Genomic DNA, 19,631 nt, shown 5'->3' with positions numbered 1-19,631 from the left:
CACACATCATAACTGTTTAGTTCCAATAATGTATGGCTGAGCTGTTATTTTGACAAATAGCTAGTGAATAATGTATTTGATGAACTGCATAATATTTTACTAATGATTAATTTATTCATTCCAAACAAACAAACAACACCCAGCCTTTCCCCCAGCTATCATAAGGAACTGTAAGTAATGGCTGCAAAGAGCTTTGAGGACCCTGGATGAGCTGTGTCTGTTGTTCCTCCTTTCATCATTGTGTGTTTCTAGTGATTTATTACCAGGGGTAATAAATTCCTGGCTTAAGTTGTGGATGGCCTCATTTAAGGACCGTGACAGATTCTGCTCAAAAGTTCCTGATTTTGTTATGCCTGCAAAAATCTACAGGAATTTGGCACTTAGGTAGCTAAGCACCCACACAAAATGCTTAAATATTGCTTTATAACTCTGAGCCAAGTTTATCTGAACATCACCTGCTGCTTCTGGCTGGAGACAGAGGTGTGTGGGTTAGTAATAGTTCTGGTAAGGCCACTCACTAGAGGATGGTGGTCTATGCAATTCAGCTGAGGACTGCCCTGGCCATAGTTCTCTCTCTCCCTCACTCTAATCCCATTCAGAAACATAATTTCTGTGAGTTCACAGAGGAGATAAAGGACCAAAGAGCAAGAGTGCTTCCTCAGAGCTGCTCTGCAGAGGCAAACTGATTGATTACAGATTGGACACTGCTCCAACTTCCTTTCCTACATGAAAAATTGAGAGCTCTTAAAAATTGAATAAAATATGCCATTCTAAGAAGGATTTCCACTGGCACAAGCACAATAGGAGGTAGTAGTGAGTTGCTCAATATTTCTGTGTGCACTGGCTAATCCTTTACTACTTGGTCCCTGTGGCACCTGATGATAACTCATCTGTAATTGGTAAGGGCTTCAATTTTGTGTCTCCAGACAAAGCTTAAATCGTTCATGTATGGGAGAGCTCTGACTTCAGTTGCAGCTGGAACTGTCCAGGAGATTATTCCTTTTTGTAGCTACATCCAGGGCTGCAGAATCTGGCTTTGTTCCATGCTGGAAGGATCTGGAACAGTTTGTAATGTTTTCATTAGACAAAATTTTGTCAAAATAGCTCATTTCTTAGATCTCTCTCTTTCACCATAGTCACTAATTACCTGAGAGGCCAGAGATTCAAAGCTATGTTGAATCCAATTCATCAGCTTGAAACATTGTGCTACTAACAAAATAAAACATTTTGACAAAAACCTTACTTAGGAGAAAATACTTTTTCTGCCTCACTGAGACACCATGATTACACCTAAAATGCAAAGACTTTGCCATCCTGTCATTTGCCTTCCTCCCTCCTTGTAGAGCTTCACCAGATCTAGAGGACACAGTCTCAAGCTGCGCCAGGGGAGGTTTAGGCTGGATGTTAGGAAGAAGTTCTTCACAGAAAGAGAGATTAGCCATTGGAATGTGCTGCCCAGGGAGGTGGTGGAGTTATCATCACTGGAGGTGTTTAGGAAGAGACTGGATGGGGTGCTTGGTGCCATGGTTTAGCTGATTAGATGGTGTTGGATGGTAGGTTGGACTTGATGATCTCAAAAGTCCTTTCCAACCTGGTCTGGTCTATTCTATTCTATTCTATTCTACTCTGCTTTTAGTGCACAGTCCCCACCACTAAGAGTGAAAATCCCACCCCAGTGTCGCAAACATTCGCAAGTGTCTGACAGAGAGCTGTGAAACTTCTTTCCCTGCTAGCAGACAGCAGCTGTGCATATGAAGTCTTTACCTTTGTATGCTCACACACAGAGATACAGGAGATAAGACACTGTCTTTTTTAAAAGGCATGAGGCAAATATCTCAGTCCCCAGGGCTGAAAATAATAAACTTCTTTTTATGACTCTTCTACAGAAGAAAACTAACTCCAAATACAGTTGGAATTGTCCTGTAAGCTTATTACATAGTAGTATTCATCTTCTTCCACACTCTTGGTTCCTCCTTTGTTAATGCTAGAAGACCAAGAAAGACTTTTTCTGTCCCATAGAACCATAGAATTGTTAGGGCTGGAAGGGACCTCAAGGATCATCTAGTTCCAACCCCCCTACCATGGGCAGGGACACCTCACACTAGAGGTTCACTAGAGCCTTCTCATTTTCTTCAGCCATGCAAGATGCTTCAGCCACCCTACTATCTGCATGCAGCTCAAACGTTGATGCTTTCCTCTGCACAGAGCCATGTGTGAGGCTCTGTGAACAGCTACAAGCATGGTGTGCTCTGCTACCTCCCTACCTCTTCAGTCTGCCTGAGTCTTAAAGTGAACATGGACAAGGCAAGGCCACCACTTAGTGATAACTGTGGCAACTCCCCTTCATCTTATCACACCAGCATGCTCTCTGTGTGTGTGCAACTATTCCAGGGATAAAGTGTCCCTGGGTGGTGCATATACCTCATAAAAACAGTGGAACAAGTTGTTTCCACATCCAGAGGGTTTTTTTTTCCCTCCCCTTTTGGATCAATTAAATTCATCTGAGATTACCAAATAATTAGCAAAAACTCAGTTCTGGTATTATTGTGCACTTATTCACACTTCTTATTGTCTGTTCAGTGTGGTGGGATGGAATGCTCCAGAAGACATTTCTCTGTGGGTTTGCAGTGCTATTGCTCTGTGGCTTGCTTTCCCTGCTTATGCATGCTGACGAGATTTACTATTATGAATTGCCCTGCAAAACTACCTTCAAACTCAAATTTAATAACCTAAGTATTATGAGGATCAATATTATGGCTATTCTCATTCATATGATTAGCACTAATACAATTTGGGGAAATATTTATGCTGCAGTGGTGACTGGAGACCTGGATTAAGTGGAGATCCTCGGCATCTATGCAGAAGACAAGACACTGTTCTCTCCAGCTGTGTGCTGAAGTGCAGTGCTCAATCTCTGAGTCTCCATGGGTTTGGGTATTTTATGTAAGTTATCTAATAAGATAACGAACCAGCCTTACAATCCCTGCAGCCATATTGCTAACTGTTTGAAAATCATGAGTCAGGCTCCAAAAAAGAATTAAGAGATTGCTTTTAAAATTCATGAGACTTTTTAAATCTGATAAACTTCAGGTTGTGGGTTTGGTGTTTTTTTTTTTTTTCCCTCTCTCTCTTTTTTCCTTCTTCCTTTTTTTCCTCGTTGCTTTCTGAGTACGTAGGAGTCCTATTATCAGGTTTGCCAGGGCAATTGTGAGGCCTGTAAACTTACTTGGAGAAAAAAAAAATAAATCCAAGAATTGAGTTGAGACTCTTACATAATCACAGGACTTTAAAAGTGTGGGCTTTGAAAAGACATTAAATAGTCTTGAGATAGAGTTCAGCTTGTGGCTCGGCAGCACTTGCCTGCTGAAACGCTTCAGCACAGATTTCAAATGTCAAATGCTCCCCAGAAGCAGTCGGGAGTCTTTTAGGGTAGGAGATAGGCAAACCTTCACAGTCTGTGTATGAATGGGGGTAAGGGAGTGGAGAAAACAGGGGGAGAAGGAAGACTAAATGCAAGGAGAACATATTAGTCAGCTGTGGACTATTCATTTAGCTTTAACCAGAGGTGAAGCTAACAACCTTCTTTTCGTATTCCTGTCTCTCCTGCTTGCTCTTAACCATGCAACAAGCAGTTCTCCCTGTGTACCAAGAGCTCTTATTAGTCTTACCCAGGCTGTGCGCCTACACTCCCCAGGGAGAGCCCCAGACATTTGGAAGGGAGTAAAAAGTAATGTTCTTTCTGGGTTTTTGCTCAAGAGCTGGAAGCTAGCACTGAAATATTTAATGCTGAATACTCGATAGGCAAGTTTCCCTTTGCTGGGAGTGAAAGAACCAAACAGTACAAAAGAACCAGTACAAAAGAACCAGTACAAAAGAAACAGAAGGGGAAAAAAACCAAAAAGGTGTGGTTGGGTATGAACACACAGACAATGGAAACACAGAGCAATGCTGATTCTGGTAGCTGTGGGGATGTAGTGTCCCTTCCTGGTCAGTGTTTGCAGCCTCATCCAAGCTGAATCGCCTGAGTGCACTCTGATGGTCAGCTACTGAAATAAGTGCTTGACCCCAGTCACTGTTCCAGCCAGTCACTACAAGTCCAGTAGTACTCTGTACTAGGCCAGTAGCAACTCATATGTATTGTTTGCTGCCTGAAAAGGGACACTTTGATTGAAGAAATGATGAGATCTCCAGCCACAGCAGCAGAGAAGACAGTGTCAGAATGCTTGCAAGAGCTATCACTAAGTCAGAGTCTAGAGACAAGTCCCAGCTATACGTTAAAGGGGAATAGGTCTTCCACTGGCTTTTCATGATACCATGAAAGAAGTTCTTACAATATGAAGCACATCTGATCCTCCAAACCCTGGAGTGCTAGCTGAAAGCATAGTCAGCAAGTATGGTTCTTCTTCAATGAACCTTGTGCAAAGGTTCTCTTGCTTGGGAGGTGGAAAGCATCCAGAGACTTCTTCTTGACTGGTCTCTAAAATGTCCAGTTGCTCCCTGTCTTTGTTGAAACTCATGTCAGGAGAGAGCACAGCATGAGGGTTTGGGCCAGCAAGTGCTGAAGGTCGAAGCATGCCGTATGGGCATGACAAAGGATAAGGAACTCCAGGAGGCAAAACACTTCCTGCCATAGTCCCAGAGAGGAGAATGTGCATGTCACTGCTCAAAAAGTGTCGTGCACCATAGGCATAATTCAGCCTGCAGGGGCACAGTGGTGAGCATCTGGCTCTTGCCACATCTACATGATGGTTGTCCATGAACAGAATCCGTGTTAGGGTAAAATTTGGCCCTGCAAGGGTGCCTGAGATTCATGAACAGCAAGAAGGGACATGTTGGTGTAACATAGCACAGCTTTCATGGAAAGGTCTTTTCTCCATGTAAGCTCTTTCACTGCAAGCAGAAGCACAAGCAGGCCCGACCTGATTGGGAATTTCATGTAATGGCTTCTTCTGGCTGCTTACCCCTCTGCTGGGAGCTGTCTGCACATTAAAGCAGATGTTGGTTGCACTCGGGTCATGTTTCCTAGCTTTCTTTTGCAGTCAGAAGGGCTAGAGACTCTTCCCTCCCTCCCCTTGCTCATTTCTTAATTAAAGCTTAAATTCTGATGTTGTCACATGACTGCAGGAGCAGAGCCCCAGGCAGGCATTTAGTGCTCTGTGTTGTCAGCGGGACTTTGATTTAGAAGCATAGCAGAGACTTTAGAGAATCCCATCCCTCTGCTACAGCCCAGCCTGGCCCTGCTCCCAGCTGTTGGTCTCAGACCTCAAGGCTTGCCTTTCAGGGCAGCTGCTGGAGCAGGATGGAGGCTTTTCCACACTGCAGAACACGGGGATAATGCAGAGGATCTTTGTCCTGTTGAAACAGTGGTTGGAGAGCCAGGCAGCTGCAAAGAGTTTGGTAGGGAAGAGGGAGCCTCCAGCCCAGCCATCTTGATGTCTCTGAATACCAGTGGGACTTTCAGCTCCTGTCCCAAACCTTCTCCTCCCCTCCCTCTCGGCTGAGGGAGTTGGGTCTTTTCAGCCTGGAGAAGAGAAGGCTCAAGGGAGATCTTATAGCAGCCTTTCAGTACATGAAGGGGACTACAAGAGACCTGGGCAGGGACTGTATACAAGGGCTTGTAGCAATATGACAAGGGAAAAAGGATTTAAAGTAGTGCAGAGTAGATTTAGATTGGACAATAGGAGGAAGTTCTTTACTATGAGGGTGGTGAGATGCTGGAAGTCCCAGAGAAGTTGTGGAACCTCATCCCTGGAAGTATTTAAGATCAGGCTGGATAAGGCTTTGAGCAAGCATGGGAGGTGGCTCTGCCCATGGCAGGGGGATTGGAACAAGAAGATCCTTAAGGTTCCTTCCTGCTTAAGCCATTCATGACTCTGTGATTCTCTTTCTCACCTGATGAGATGTATTTAACTGTCAAAAATGACTCCTTGGTGAAGGGAACCTCATTACATCTTCCTGTAAATGATGGTCACATGTCAGCAGTAGAAGGCTGTGAAGTGCTGCAGATTTGGAATCCAGGTCTGATGACCCAAGACACAGAGCTTCCAGACTTGCAAATAGCATCCTTGATGCACAGACTTGGCAGCCTAAATACTGCCATCACCCTGTTCCCCAGGAGCAGTTCAAGTTCTACCTGTCCAGGACTCTCCACAGGGGAAGCCAAGGCTTCACCAAGCCACTCACATGCTGTGTCAGCTCCTTCACCAGGCACACTTATGCTGCAGCACACAGAGAAAAAGCTGGCTTCACAAAGGTATCTTTGATTTCATCCTGGCACAAAAGGGCTGACCCAAACCCTTCTCCCTCCCTTCTGCAGGCAAGGCTGGTTCCTGGGTTTCTTTTCAGATGTGTCCTTGGGTTCAGTACCTGCACTTAGTAGTTCAACACAGGAAACCAGCCTGCATGGCTCCAGCTGCCCCAGTGGGACACGTCTTGTTCCATTTACAGAGGCTGGTGGGTGGCAATCAGCAAAAAAGAATGGGGGGAAGAAACCCACAACAAAACTACTTTCTGGAACCCAAGGGAAACATTAGAGGTATCCAGAAATAGAAACCCCCCTATAATAGGTACAGTCATACTATCTCCCAGTGCTGCACTGGTGCCAGAACAAAATTATTCCATGCATCTATCTGGATGCCTTTCCCCCTGCTTCCTAATGTAACAGCTCCTCTGCTGAAATAAGCATCTGCCTGATTTCAAAGCAGAATTAATAATCTGCTCACAAATAAAAGAGTGAAGGTTTCTCCTTGCCTTGTTAGCCTTTAAATATGCTCCCAAGCCACTGGACCATAGTCTGCTAGTCTGGAGAAATCTGAGCTGAACGTGCAGAGTCATTGCTGTGCAGCATTCTGAGGAGCAGCCTCAGGAAGCACAGCACTCCACCTTTCATGCAGAGCTGAAAAGATCCCCCCACTAAGCAAGGTCTTGGAGGGGACTATGTAGAAAGCTCCCTCCTAGCCCAGCAGGATGCAGATCTCTTTGGAAAGGTTCAGTGACTAAAAATATTTTCCTCTGCTGCTGCTGGGATTCATTTGGAGCTCAGTTAAAATATTTCATTCCTGGTTCAGAAAGGGAATTTTTGTGTTTGGTCATGCAACTTTGCAGAAGTGTGCTAGCACCCAGCCCATTCAGCTAGGAACTTGCCCAGGACAGCAGGCAGGGCAGCCAGGCAGTGAGATGCCTTTCCCAGTACACAGCTCCCATGGCTGCTTTCCTCCAAAGGAGCTGGCATGTCCTAACCATGAGCACCCTATCACAGCATGAACTTATCCAGTGCATTGCTTCTGCTCCATTCCCTGCAGCCTGGGCGTGCACTGCCACATTGAGATGAGGGTCTGCCATTCCCTGAAGCCCGGCCAGATGTTCTGCTTTAATATCTTTGCAGCTCTGAGCATATCAAAGGCTGGTGCTATTCATCCTTCCGTTTGCCCTCTGTACTCAAGAATATCAAAGAGAAGGAGAGGTGTGTCCTTCTGTCAAGTCCTGCAGCTGGCAGTAATGTTTGCAAGCCCTCACCATCTGAATCCAAACACAGCCGGAGCAGCTGCTCCTCCAGCCCCGGTGAGGGGGGCTTGAGGGCTAAGCTCAGCCCAGCGCCCCAGATCTAAGCACCGTACAGCTCAGCTCGGCTCGTTCTCTGCCACCCCCCTCTCCTGCCTTTATTCTGCTTATGCAAATACATTAAAAGCTTCCCGTGCTCAGGAAGAGGCATTATGCAAGGAATGTAATGACACTGGTCCCTGAACTGCATGAGGAATGAAGGTGGTGGCTAAAGGAGAAGCTACGTGATGGCTCTGGCTGGTTTGTGCCCGTCACTGAATGGCTCCTGCTTGCCAAGCTGCTGTCTCCGAGCTGGTGAGACAGGAATGCAAATCGTGGCTCTCTTGTAAAGTTGCATAAACTTGCAGCAATGTCATTTTTTCAGATTAACATTTACATTGAGGAGAAGACTGGGAAGCTTCATTGTTTACATGCACTATGGAAATAGATTTAAATATTTTTTTGGTGTACACACATTTACTTACAAGGCATTTACTGATTGCAAACCCATGTACACCACTCGTTTACATGCAGAATGTAAACTGTGGAGGTTTTGTTGGGGTTGGTTGTTGGTTGGGGTTTTTTTTGCCATGTGATGCTGCACTGATTTCCATTGCTCCTTCCACACGGAGGCAAGAGCCTCCTTTCATCTCAGCTCCCTCTGTCCTTCAATTGCTGTGTTACCTTTCCTGGGGAAAAAAAAACACACCCAAACCAAAACAAAACACACAAAAAAATCCCTTTCCTCTGACTGGCAAACATAAAAGTTGATGTCCCCTTTAAACACAGAGCATAAAGAAACCTAATAGGGAAACCTTGTCAGCAGAACTTCAGCATGACTAAAAAAGCCAAAGCAAAGATGAAAAAGCCAAACAGTGCCTATCAATTTGTACCAGTGCAAAGCATCACCTTAATGCTGTTTGAGAAGAACCTTCACGGTGCTTTTAAGCGTGCCTCGAGCATTCAAACAGCGTGGAACAGGACTGAAAACTTGCCAGGATACGTGTGTGAGAGAGGAACTGTGACTGCACCCACGTTGTACAGTTTGTCTCAGTCAGGTCTCAGCATTCAGCTTCACTTTGAACAAGCAAGAGCCCTCTCAGACCAAAGCTCCAATCCCACAGCTCATTGGAGGATCAAAGGAGACCTCATTGCTGTCTACAACTACCTGAAGGGAAGTTGTAGCCAGGTGGGGGTTGGTCTCTTCTCCTAGGCAACCTGTGACAGAACAAGAGGACACAGTCTCAAGATGCACCAGAGGAGGTTTAGGCTGGATGTTAGGAAGAAATTCTTCACAGAGAGATTGACCATTGGAATGGGCTGCCCAGGGAGGTGGTGGAGCCCCCATCACTGGAGGTGTTTAGGAAGAGCCTGGATGAGGCACTTGGTGCCATGATTTAGTTGATTAAATGGTGCTAAATGGTGCTGGGTGATAGGTTGGACTCAATGATCTTGAAAGTCTTTTCCAACCTGGTCTATTCCATTCCATTCCATTCCATTCCATTCCATTCCATTCCATTCCATTCCATTCTATTCTATTCTATTCTATTCTATTCTATTCTATTCTATTCTATTCTATTCTATTCTATTCTATTCTATTCTATTCTATTCTCCCTTGCCCAGTGGTGCTGGGGAAATGATTACTTTCCTTTTTTATCCTAAGATGCTACAAGCTGAGCCCAAGGGAAGTCAAAGCTGAACCCTGGGGACTTTTGAGATTTCAAAGTAACAGAGTGAACAATAAGGACAGCCAGATCTTTTTTACTTTCTCCTTCCTTATTTCAAGGGCATAAAAAAAAACCTACTTCCAATTCAACATAAATTGAAGGAGCCAGCTGAAGAGCAAATAGCTAAACAAAATACACTCAAAATCAAAATGTTTCACTTTTGACATTTTTAAGAGGCATTTGTTGACTTTGTGTTTTGAGATGAGCTTTTATGCCTTAAAAATTGACACACAACCACACACACACACCCCCCACACACAAAAAAAGAAGTTTTTTCACTGGATTAATAAAATCAAAACAAATAGCAAAGCTCAAACCTTTCCCTGAGACCCAAATGAAATGTTTTGATTTTTTTCATTTTACTGAAAAGTTGAGCAAACATCCATTTCACATCAAGCCCTTTTTAATGTTATTTTTGTGCCATGCAACCAGTGAACCACAAAATCAATTATTTGTACAGCTCTAGTGACCAGTAGATTAAATTCAATCCAATAGAGAGACAGCAAAAAGAGAGTCAACGAGGAGTGGAGAAATGGGAGAAGAAGAATGGACTGGGAAAAAAAACTGGTGGAAGCAGCTCTAATAGATCTTGTCTCTGCCCAAAGTTGGCCTGCATTTTCACAGCCACTTCAGCATGGCTGTAATCCATGTTGCTGCTAAAAGCAGCAGTCTCCAAGCCCTCTTAGCCCCATTACTGCCTCCATCCACACAGTTCTGCCCCTTTACTGTCACCTAGAACCACAGAAGCATTTTGGTTGAAAGGGTCCTTTAAAATCATCACTCCAACTGTTAGTCCAGCACTGCCAGTCAACCATTAAACCATGTCCCTCAGCACCAAACCCACACAGCTTTGAAACCCTTCCATGGATAGGGACTCCACCACTTCCCCAGGCAGACTGTTCCAGGGCTTGACAACCTTTTCGGGGAAGAAATTTCTCCTAATGTCCAACCTAAACTTCACCATCCCTCACCTCACTACCACCTCCTCTTGGGTAGTTGTAGGGAGCAAGAAGTTCCCCCTCAGCCTCCTTTCCTTCAGACTAAACACCCCCAGTTCCCTGAACTGCTCCTCACCAGCCCTGTTCTCCAGACCCTTCACCAGCTTCATTGTCCTTCTCTGGACACTCTCCAGAAGCTCAATGTCCTTCTTGGGATAAGAGGCCCAAAACTGGACCCAGTATTAATGGTGCGGCCACATCAGTGCTAAGTTCAGGGGACCAATCCCTGCCTGGGTCCTGCTGGACACACTATTTCTGATCCAGGACAGGATGCTATTGGCTTTCATGGCCACCTGAGCACACATTGGCTCATCTTCAGACAGCTGTTGACTAGCAACTCCAGGTACTTTTCCACTTGACAGCTTTCCAGCCATTCTTAGAATAGAATAGAATAGAATATGATAGAATAGAATAGAATAGAATTAACCAGGTTGGAAAAGATCTTTGAGATCATCCAGTCCAACCTATCATCCAACACCATCTAATCAACTAAACCATGGCATCAAGCATCACATCCAGTCTCTTCCTAAACACCTCCAGGGATGGTGACTCCACCACCTCCCTGGGCAGCACATTCCAATGGCCAATCATAGTGTGGCTCAGTTGGTAGCACTTAAGACCCTTAATGGGAAGGTTATGAGTTCAAACCTGCAGTGGGCAGTAGTGACAGGTTGGACTCGATGACCTTTGAGGTCTCTTCCAACCTTAGTGATACTGAATCTTTCCTGAGAAATTTGCTACTGAATCTCTCTTTCTGGGAAGAACTTCTTCCTAACATTCAGCCTAAAACTCCCCTGGCACAGCTTGAGGCTGTGTCCTCTTGTTCTGTGGCTGGGTGCCTGGGAGAAGAGACCAACCCCCACCTGGCTAGAACCTCCTTTCAGGTAGTTGTAGAGAGCAATAAGGTCTCCTCTGAGCTTCCTCTTCAACAGACTAAACAACCCCAGCTCCCTCAGCCTCTCCTCACAGGGCTGTGCTCCAAACCCCTCACCAGCATTGCATGGGGTTGGTGTCAGCTGACCACACAATGAACAGAACCACAAAAGTGATCTAGTTGAGAGTTAACTATTTTTTCCCCCTTTTTTTTCCCATGCCAGATTGGTTTTCTGTCAGTTCCTCAGTTGTGGATATCACAGGTTTGCAGGAAACTTGCTTGAAAGTTCAGGAAAGACACAATTTCTGTAATGAAAGCTGCTAAAATTACTCATAGAATCCTCACATTCCGTAGCCAGATAGTCCAAGTCCTGTGACTGAATGTAGGAGGTGCAGTCTGCTTTTGCTTAGACATATTAAAAGCTCATAATGCTCCCAGCTGGAGAGCCAGAGCAAGCAGCCTTAGAAACCTGGCTGCTGTGGATGAAGGTCCTGTGGCTCTGGGTAGTGCTGGGGATGTGCTACAACAGCCCCATGTGCTACAAGCCCTGTGAGGAGAGGCTGAAGGAGCTGGGGTTGCTTAGCCTGGAGAAGAGGAGGCTCAGGGGAGACCTTATTGCTCTCTACAATTACCTGAAGGGAGGTGGTAGCCAGGTGGGGGTTGGTCTCTTCTCTCAGGCAACCAGCACCAGAACAAGAGGACACAGTCTCAAGCTGCGCCAGGGGAGGTTTAGAGTGGATGTTAGGAAGAAATTATACACAGAGAGAGTGATTGCCCATTGGAATGTGCTGCCTGGGGAGGTGGTGGAGTCACCATCATTGGAGGTGTTTAGGAGGAGACTTGATGGGGTGCTTGGTTGCATGGTTTAGTTGATTAGGTGGTGTTGGATGATGGGTTGGACTTGATGGTCTTGAAGATCTCTTCCAACCTGGTCTATTCTATTCTATTCTATTCTATTCTATTCTATTCTATTCTATTCTATTCTATTCTATTCTATTCTATTCTATTCCATTCCATTCCATTCCATTCCATTCCATTCCATTCCATTCTATTCTTGTCTTGTCTTCTCTTGTCTTGTCTAGTCTAGTCTATTTTATTCTAGTCTATTCTAACAGCTTCTCCAGCCCATAAACTGGTGAATTTTCCTTGAAGTCAGCAGCTTCACCTATTTATGCCCCAGAGAATCTGGCCTATTGTTTTTAATTTGTGGTCCCATAAAAGTGTGAAAGGTTTGTGGGACAGTTTTGTGAGACCAAATTTTTTTTCCCCTTCCCCTTCCTTTTGTATTTTTCTTTCCTCTAAGGGAAAATTTGAGCAGCACAACAGCATATGCATGTCTAAGTCAATTGTACCCCATGCTATGTGTACAGCAAAGATCCTTGCTTCCTATTTATTCTCTTCCCCTTCTGTGAGGGAATGACACATTTAGGGAGCACGTAGCTGCTCAGATTTGTGGCTTTTTTAGGACTAAATAAAAACCTCTAGTGTGGCTGAATGCATTCAGCAGTGCAAATCCCTTTATGAGCACCCAATTTAGTGTCCACTCTGAATCAGAGACAGGGAAATCATAGAAATGTTGGGTAAATGGGACCCTGGGGGTCCCTAATCCAACCTCCTGCTTGAAGCAGGACAATCACCAACTCTTGAGGGTATCAGCTGTGGTTATGTCCAGTCAAGCCTTGAAAACTGCCAGGGATGGAGATACCCTTTAGCTCTCTATTCACCTGTCCCAGACCTGCACCAACCTTCTGATGAGTTCTTTTTTTTTTTTAGTTTGGAGGGGAAAAAAACCCACAAACATACAAAACCAACACAAACAAACAAATAGATTTTTCCTTCAGATACCATCCTAATCCATCTGTAGCTAGCTTGTGCAGCCATTTTTCTCACAAGCTTTCCTGTCACTGGAACTGTATTTCTTCTCTTTTTTTGGTATGTTCAAGGACCCTACTGTGATGGTTGTACCTTTTGTCCCATCGTTCTTCAGGCAGAGTTCCCAGGGAGGTGGTGGAGTCACCATCCCTGGAGGTGTTCAAGAGGGGATTGGACATGGCACTTGGTGCCACGATTTAGTCATGAAGTCTGTGGTGACAGGTTGGACTTGATGATCTTTGAGGTCTCCTCCAACCCTGGGGATTCTGTGGTTCTGTGATCAGAGAATCACAGAATGGGGGGGTTAGAAGAGACCTCTGGAGATGATCTAGTCCAACTCTACTGCTAGAGGAGGATCACCTAGAGTAGATCACCCAGGAACATGTCCAGGTTGGTTTTCAATGCCTTCACAGACAGAGCTTCCACAACCTTTCTGGGCAGCCTACTCCAGTGCTCTGCCGTTGTCAAAGAGAAGAATTGTTACCTCCTGTGTTCCACTTTGTTTCCCTTGCCCCTTGTCCTGTCACAGGATAAAACTGGGTCTCATGGGATGGGGCAGGAGCGACTGGTTTGTTGCCACAGCCCTCACTTAGCTTTGCATCAGCAGGTGCATTTTAACCAGACTTGGCAGAGGTGCCAGAATTATTCTGTATTTGCAGGTTTCATGAGATTAGCAGCCTCTAAGTGGTCCTGCTGCAGGAGAAACTGCAAGGCAAGCAGATCTCCTTTATATACCCCAGGGTTTCCCTGCTCTCTTACACAGAGAGCCAGATTTCCCTGTCCTTACTATCATTTCAGAAAATGGAATTAAACTCCCACATGTGGAAAATCCACATTTCCTCTTGTACATGCACATTCCCCTTCCAGCCCTCTGTGATCATCCACTTTATGTTGCTGTTGTCCCTTACCTCCAAACACCTTGCAGTGTTTCATTAAGTCTGCCCAGCAACACAGAGCAGAAAAGTGCTGTCAGCTTCTATTCTTGGGTGATGTGAAGGAACCAAGGCATGGAGCTGTGAGCTTACCCACAGCCACTCCATAGACCTGGGGCAAATAGTTGGATACTGCTTGCACTACCCCTCTGCCTAACTGTCAGTGCCTCTTTCCAAGGTGGTCCCAGCTGTGACTTCCTCTTTCCAAGGTGATGTTTCCTGTCTCTGCATTGATGTAGGCAAAGTGGCAGTGGCAGCTTGTCTACCCAACTGAAGAGATCATCTCATTTCTTCTCTCATGGTCTCCCATGCCTCACCTCTGACATTGAACAACAAAGCCTAAGGTTTTGTTATTGTTTTTTTCTGGAGAAGATTTGCTTTTCTAGAACTTGCTTCAAGTGAGCAGCAGCATTAGTGAAATGTCTCTGTGCCAGTGCTTCTGCTTGGCCATTTGCATAGTGTATTCAAGTGCTCAGTCTACTGTTTCCTTTGCTTTGCCTTATAACTAAATAATCAATTTCAGGGAGAAGAAGAGGGGACCACATGACAATGCACTTCTAAGAAGTGGACTGGAGCTGTTAACTACTGTCTCATGGTAACAGGAATGTTTTCTGGTCTGAGCAGTGCCCTAGTCCCAAAGCCAAGCTGAGCTTCATCTGTTTTCCAGCCTACATGCAGTACCTAGCACCCAAGGCTCTCATGACTAGGAACAACAACAAGGATGGTGATAATGAATATTCAGATATCCCACAAACCACTCTCAGCATCTGCCATCCTATCTACATTAACATCAGAGTGCACAGATAATGATCAAAGCAGCATTTTCCTGCCAGAGGCCCCCGCTAAACCATCCTTATTAGTATGAATCGATGCTGATTAATGTGCTTCCTTAATGCAATTGTGTCTTCCCCTACTGTTCAGAATTTAATATAAAACATCTCCCCCTTTGCTTGCTTTCCTCCTAATTTCACATGAAAGGTGCAAACCTTGACTGAGGGTACCAGGAAAATCGGTTCTCCAACTTTTGTGAGAAAGAGATAAAAATCAACTGCAAAGAAATACTCAGAAGGAGGGAATGAGCCTTTGGAGACGGTAGCACTGCCCTGCCACGCTAGGGTGGGAGATCTGGACCCAGGCATCCTATGAAAAGGTATCGGCAGTGATGCTGTTCCACAGCAGTTCTGCTTATACAGCATACAAAATAGCCTTCCTAACCAAGGCAGGCTCGCTGCCCACTGCTGACAGACTGCTGGCCTTCAGCTGTGAGGCAAGGAGAAGTGCTGTGTGCTTTAGTGTGGTGTTGCTTCCTCTTTAACATCACCTGGGAAAAGAAGAAAATGCTGCATTTTGCTGCGTGCTGCTGTGCAGCATGGGCAGTGGCTTTATCTCTCAGGGTTTCAGTGTAAATGACACGGTCCTAATGTGCTGTGTCCATGCTCCAGCACAGCAAGACACTGGGGAAATCACCACTAAACAGGAGACAGTGTTTCAATTAGAGATGGGTGAGGTCCCCTCGCCTGATTTCACACCCGCTCCAGATCCTTGGTTGCTGTGGTTGGTTTGAGGTCTGCTGCTTTTGGCCTTAGGAAGAGAGCAGCGGTCAGGTCAAACATCATGCCACAAACTCACAAGTGCCCCAAGGAGCTGTCTGACCAAGGGAAAAAGAACAAACCAGCTCACCAAAAAACAAGTATGGGAGAAAAAGAACATTGTCAGAGAAGACTACACAGAAAATTCCCAGGCTCCGCAGCAGCTGCTTTTCTAAAGGCAGGAGTGATATCCTTTATGTAGGATATGTGCCTCCCTTGGGCTAGTCTAGTGCAAAGAGCAATTGAGAGACACCATTTGGGAGGAAAGAGGCTTCTATGTTGGAATTAAACAGTTGACAGAATCCCAACAGCTTTACAGATTCTCGAAGTCAATTTAAGGAGCCTGCAGTAGAAGGATGTCTTCTGGAGGCGGGGGGGTGCTCAGAGTCCAGCTCTTAACTGCTAGAGCTGGCTGTGGCTCCACTAATTCACCACACTTAGACTGACTTTAACACTCCTTAAAAATGCATGGGCCCAATTTTAAGTGACCAGTTCTGCCATCAGGGCTGATACTATAAACAAACAGCCATCCAACATCAAGCCAGCCTCCTACCTAATGGCTCCATCTGCTCTACTGAAGCACAGGAGGTTTTCCCCTCCTCCTCAGCTGACTGTAGCAGGAGCAATATCTAGTCCCAATGAGTGTGTTTCCAAAGAGCTCAGCTCCCAGCAGCTCAAACCATGACACACATGGCTGGATTCCTCCAAGCTATCAGCCCCCTCTTTCAGTCCAGTGTATGATACCTGGCCATGAGATGCCTCCCTAAGTGTCCTTGAAGTCTTCCCATCTCTCTCTAAACTCTCTCCCTAATTACTTCTATTGGACTTTGTCCCATCTCCAATTTCTGTTGTGAACAGTGACTTCTCCAGCACTGTGACCATCCACAAGGCCCTTTCAGACAGCTCCCATGCATGCAGAATGCTGCTGCCCATTTTCTCCCATGCTGGAAAGTGTATTTCCTAAGTGCTTTGGCCACATCAAGCAGAAATGGAGAAAAATAGATCACTTTCTGCTTCCCACATGTAAAGTTCATCCTGCTCCAAGACAAGCCTTCAAATTCTTACCAATCTTCTGAAAACCAAAAGGGGATTTGTTCCTGATAAAACTAGAAATCACAGACTTTGCATTCAGTCAAACAAGATTCTAGCTCCTTTATAGAAGTGGAGACAACAAAGCCATAGTGCAGGCTGCCTGTTCTGGGTGTGAATTCTCTCATGGAAAACCTTTCAGGAAAGGTTACCCACAACCCCCTGTCAGATGTGACACAGGTATGTCTGAGTCTGCCTTGAGGAAGAGGCATGGATTAAATGACCTCTCAAGGTCCTTCCAGACCCGTTTCCCCATGATTCTTAGAGACAGGATCCCAGGGTTGATGGATCTCTGGCCTGACCTACAGTGACAGTTCTTAGATGTGTCTGAATACATTCATTGCATGAATTTCTCTCCCACTGCAGCCCCTGTAGACTGCTGTGCTGGCATTCAGGGCTGAGCAGCTCTTTAGCAAAGGGCAGTGCCACTGCCAGGGGCATTGTGTGGGGCAGAGATCTGTAGTCTCGATCAGAGTGGATGTTGTCAGGCAGAGCAGGAGGAGAGCTGGGGATATCCACAAGCAGGAGGAAAGTCTGTTTTCTCTGCTCCTCTGTGCAAGCAAAGACACTGAGGCATCTTTAGTAGAAGAGTGGCAGCATAATTTCTAGGTTTTGGGGCTCTTCCCCCTGAGCTGTTTTGAATGAAGAGGACAAGCCAGGACAGCATCTTCAATCCATGCTAACCTGCCCCTGCTCTGTGGGCTGCTGCAAGGGGAGGGAGACTCTGCACTCCCCAGAGGCCATGGGGTAGGCACAACTCATTTTTCTTCCCTACACATAGATGATGTCATTATTACTCTGCAAGTGCTTTTGGCTCTCTGCCCGTGGGAGGACACTGTCTGCACATACGTGGTTTCCATGCTGCCCCCCAGGCCCAAGCCATCCTGTACACAGATCTCTGCACATTGCTAGTGGGCTATTCACCAGCACTTTCCTGGCTACTGGTTTGCATGGTTGTGTTCCCAAGTCTCTCTCTGAATCACAACAGGACTATGTAATTATGCAAATGCACACACGTCTGTGAGAGTTTTGCAGCCTCTTTGGGTTTCAACACAAACCTCATGGTGCTTTCTGGCTTATTCCCCTTCACTTCAAAGTTCTTGCTGCTTTAATAGGAGACTCATATGAGAACCCCAGCTTTTCATGGTAAAATGCAAAGAGAAAAGTGTGCTTCTGGATATTACAGCTGGCAAGAACAACTTGAAAGAGGAAACAACTAAGGCTTGGAAGTGTAGAAAGCAAAGACATATCCACATGCTGCCTATTCTCTGTTGCTATTTAGCTGGAAGACTTTTAGACCAAGATCACAGTTCAGGGGCCAAGTTCAGTTCATACATGGAGACAAACTACATAGGTCTGTGGTCAGCTGTACACAGCTAAGCCTTATGCAAAGCAGTGTGAGAAACGAGATACTGATGTGTGTCTTGACATCTTTCTGTCTGTTCTTGCCCACGTAAACCTGAAGCTATTGGCAGCTCACATGTATGGGTTTGGTACAGAGGTTTGGTCTGCCCATAGGCTCTCTGGATTGAAAAATGCACTTGTGAACCTACCCAGGAACTTATCTGTCACCACAAGTGAAGTACACTCACACCCCTGGTCCCTTTTTATCTCCATGTACGTTGTGCACATTGCCATGGTACCGCAGTGCCTGCGTCTCACTATCAGAGCACCGCAGCTGAGACTTTGAAGCAATTTGCATTGCCAGCTGAGGGCCTTGAAGAACCAAAGGAACTTTTCCAGGTGGAATGGGGACAGTGCTGTATCTCCCATTAACTACAATCCTTCTCCCATTGACTATGAGCCTTGAACCCATGGGAAGTGGCTGAGTTCCCAGCACCTAACAACTTCTCCAAGCTCCAGGTGCTGCAGGAAACCAACGTACCTGTATATTTTATATCTGGTTGTAAATCCTTGACGATGTCTTTCCACAAAGGATAAGTAGCTCCGTGAGTGATGGAAAGGCCCCCTGTCTGAAATAAGCCAATCAAATTCCTTGGAGACATGTTGGTTGGTAGCAGCTGGGTCCTGGTGGGAGGGCTGTACTAGTATATGGTCCCATATAAACAGGAGGTAGAGGAACTCAACAAGCCTCCAGTTCATGCTTTTCTGTCTGCCTTTTTCCTCTCATTCTTGCTCCATTCTGTGGAGTCCTGTTGGGAAAGAGAGGGAAGAGGAGGAAGGAAAGAGAGAGAGAGAGAGAGAAATGGAGGGGAAGAAAGGGAGGAGGGAGAGAAAGAGAGAGATCAAAAATGGGAATTGCTTTGATCCTTTGACAACTGTCTCTCAGGGTGAAAATAGACATGAAAAATCAAGATTTAAAAGAGTTCGCTCTGAGTTACAGCTTGGAGTACTCAGCAGTGTTTTATTCATGTACCTAAGTGGTGCCTTTAACCTCCTGAGCATATATCACCTTTGAAATCACCAGGTCCTGACCTGAGACATCCTCACCACAGCTTCTCCATCATTCCTCTCATGAAGTTCTCTGCAGTGCTGCAAAGGCAGGTAAAGGCTGGGCGCAGGAGGTGGCCGCACCCCAGGCTACAATTACCCCTTTATTGTCCCTTTAATGCTGTGCCAGAGAAACGTGTCTTCTGCTTTCATGTCCCTCTGATGATCTGTAATCCATACTCCATGCAACCTGAGCAATCCATAAAGACCCAGCTCTTTCTTTAAAGTGTTGCCAAAAAAAAAGAAAGAAACCCAAATAATTACTCAGGCCTCAGTGTCGAGCACATGGGGACACGCAGACACACACACACACACAGACACACACACAGACACATGCACACACACACAGACACAGACACACACACAGACACACACACAGCCACGAAATCCTGCCAAAGTTTGACAGAGAAAAATCACCTCAACATGCTTTCCCTGCCTGGGTGTTGGGGAGGTGTGTGTCTGGTGGAGGGGGACAGGGTCTGCTGCTGCTTTGATTACAGGAGGACCTTGAGGCTCTTCCCAAGATCAAGGCTCTGCAGGGTGACATACTGAACGTGCAC

General features: G+C 45.7%; 1 protein-coding gene across 2 annotated transcripts in view; it reads right to left on the bottom strand.

Annotated features, from left to right (window-relative positions):
* The window catches only part of BRINP1 (BMP/retinoic acid inducible neural specific 1), a 106,807-nt gene that overhangs the window by 53,180 nt on the left and 33,996 nt on the right, over positions 1–19,631 (bottom strand). For both annotated transcript variants that reach the window (XM_009907080.2, XM_054174310.1), the window contains exon 2: positions 18,506–18,773. In XM_009907080.2, coding sequence (XP_009905382.1) covers positions 18,506–18,723 — 218 coding nt within the window. In that variant the 5' untranslated portion in view covers positions 18,724–18,773. The remainder of the gene's footprint in view (positions 1–18,505; positions 18,774–19,631) is intronic.

Source organism: Dryobates pubescens, chromosome 29 (assembly GCF_014839835.1).
Source record: "Dryobates pubescens isolate bDryPub1 chromosome 29, bDryPub1.pri, whole genome shotgun sequence".
In the NCBI taxonomy this organism is placed as follows: domain Eukaryota; kingdom Metazoa; phylum Chordata; class Aves; order Piciformes; family Picidae; genus Dryobates; species Dryobates pubescens.
The sequence above is the reverse complement of the archived record's forward strand: the minus strand, read 5'-3'. Positions and strand labels throughout refer to the sequence as shown.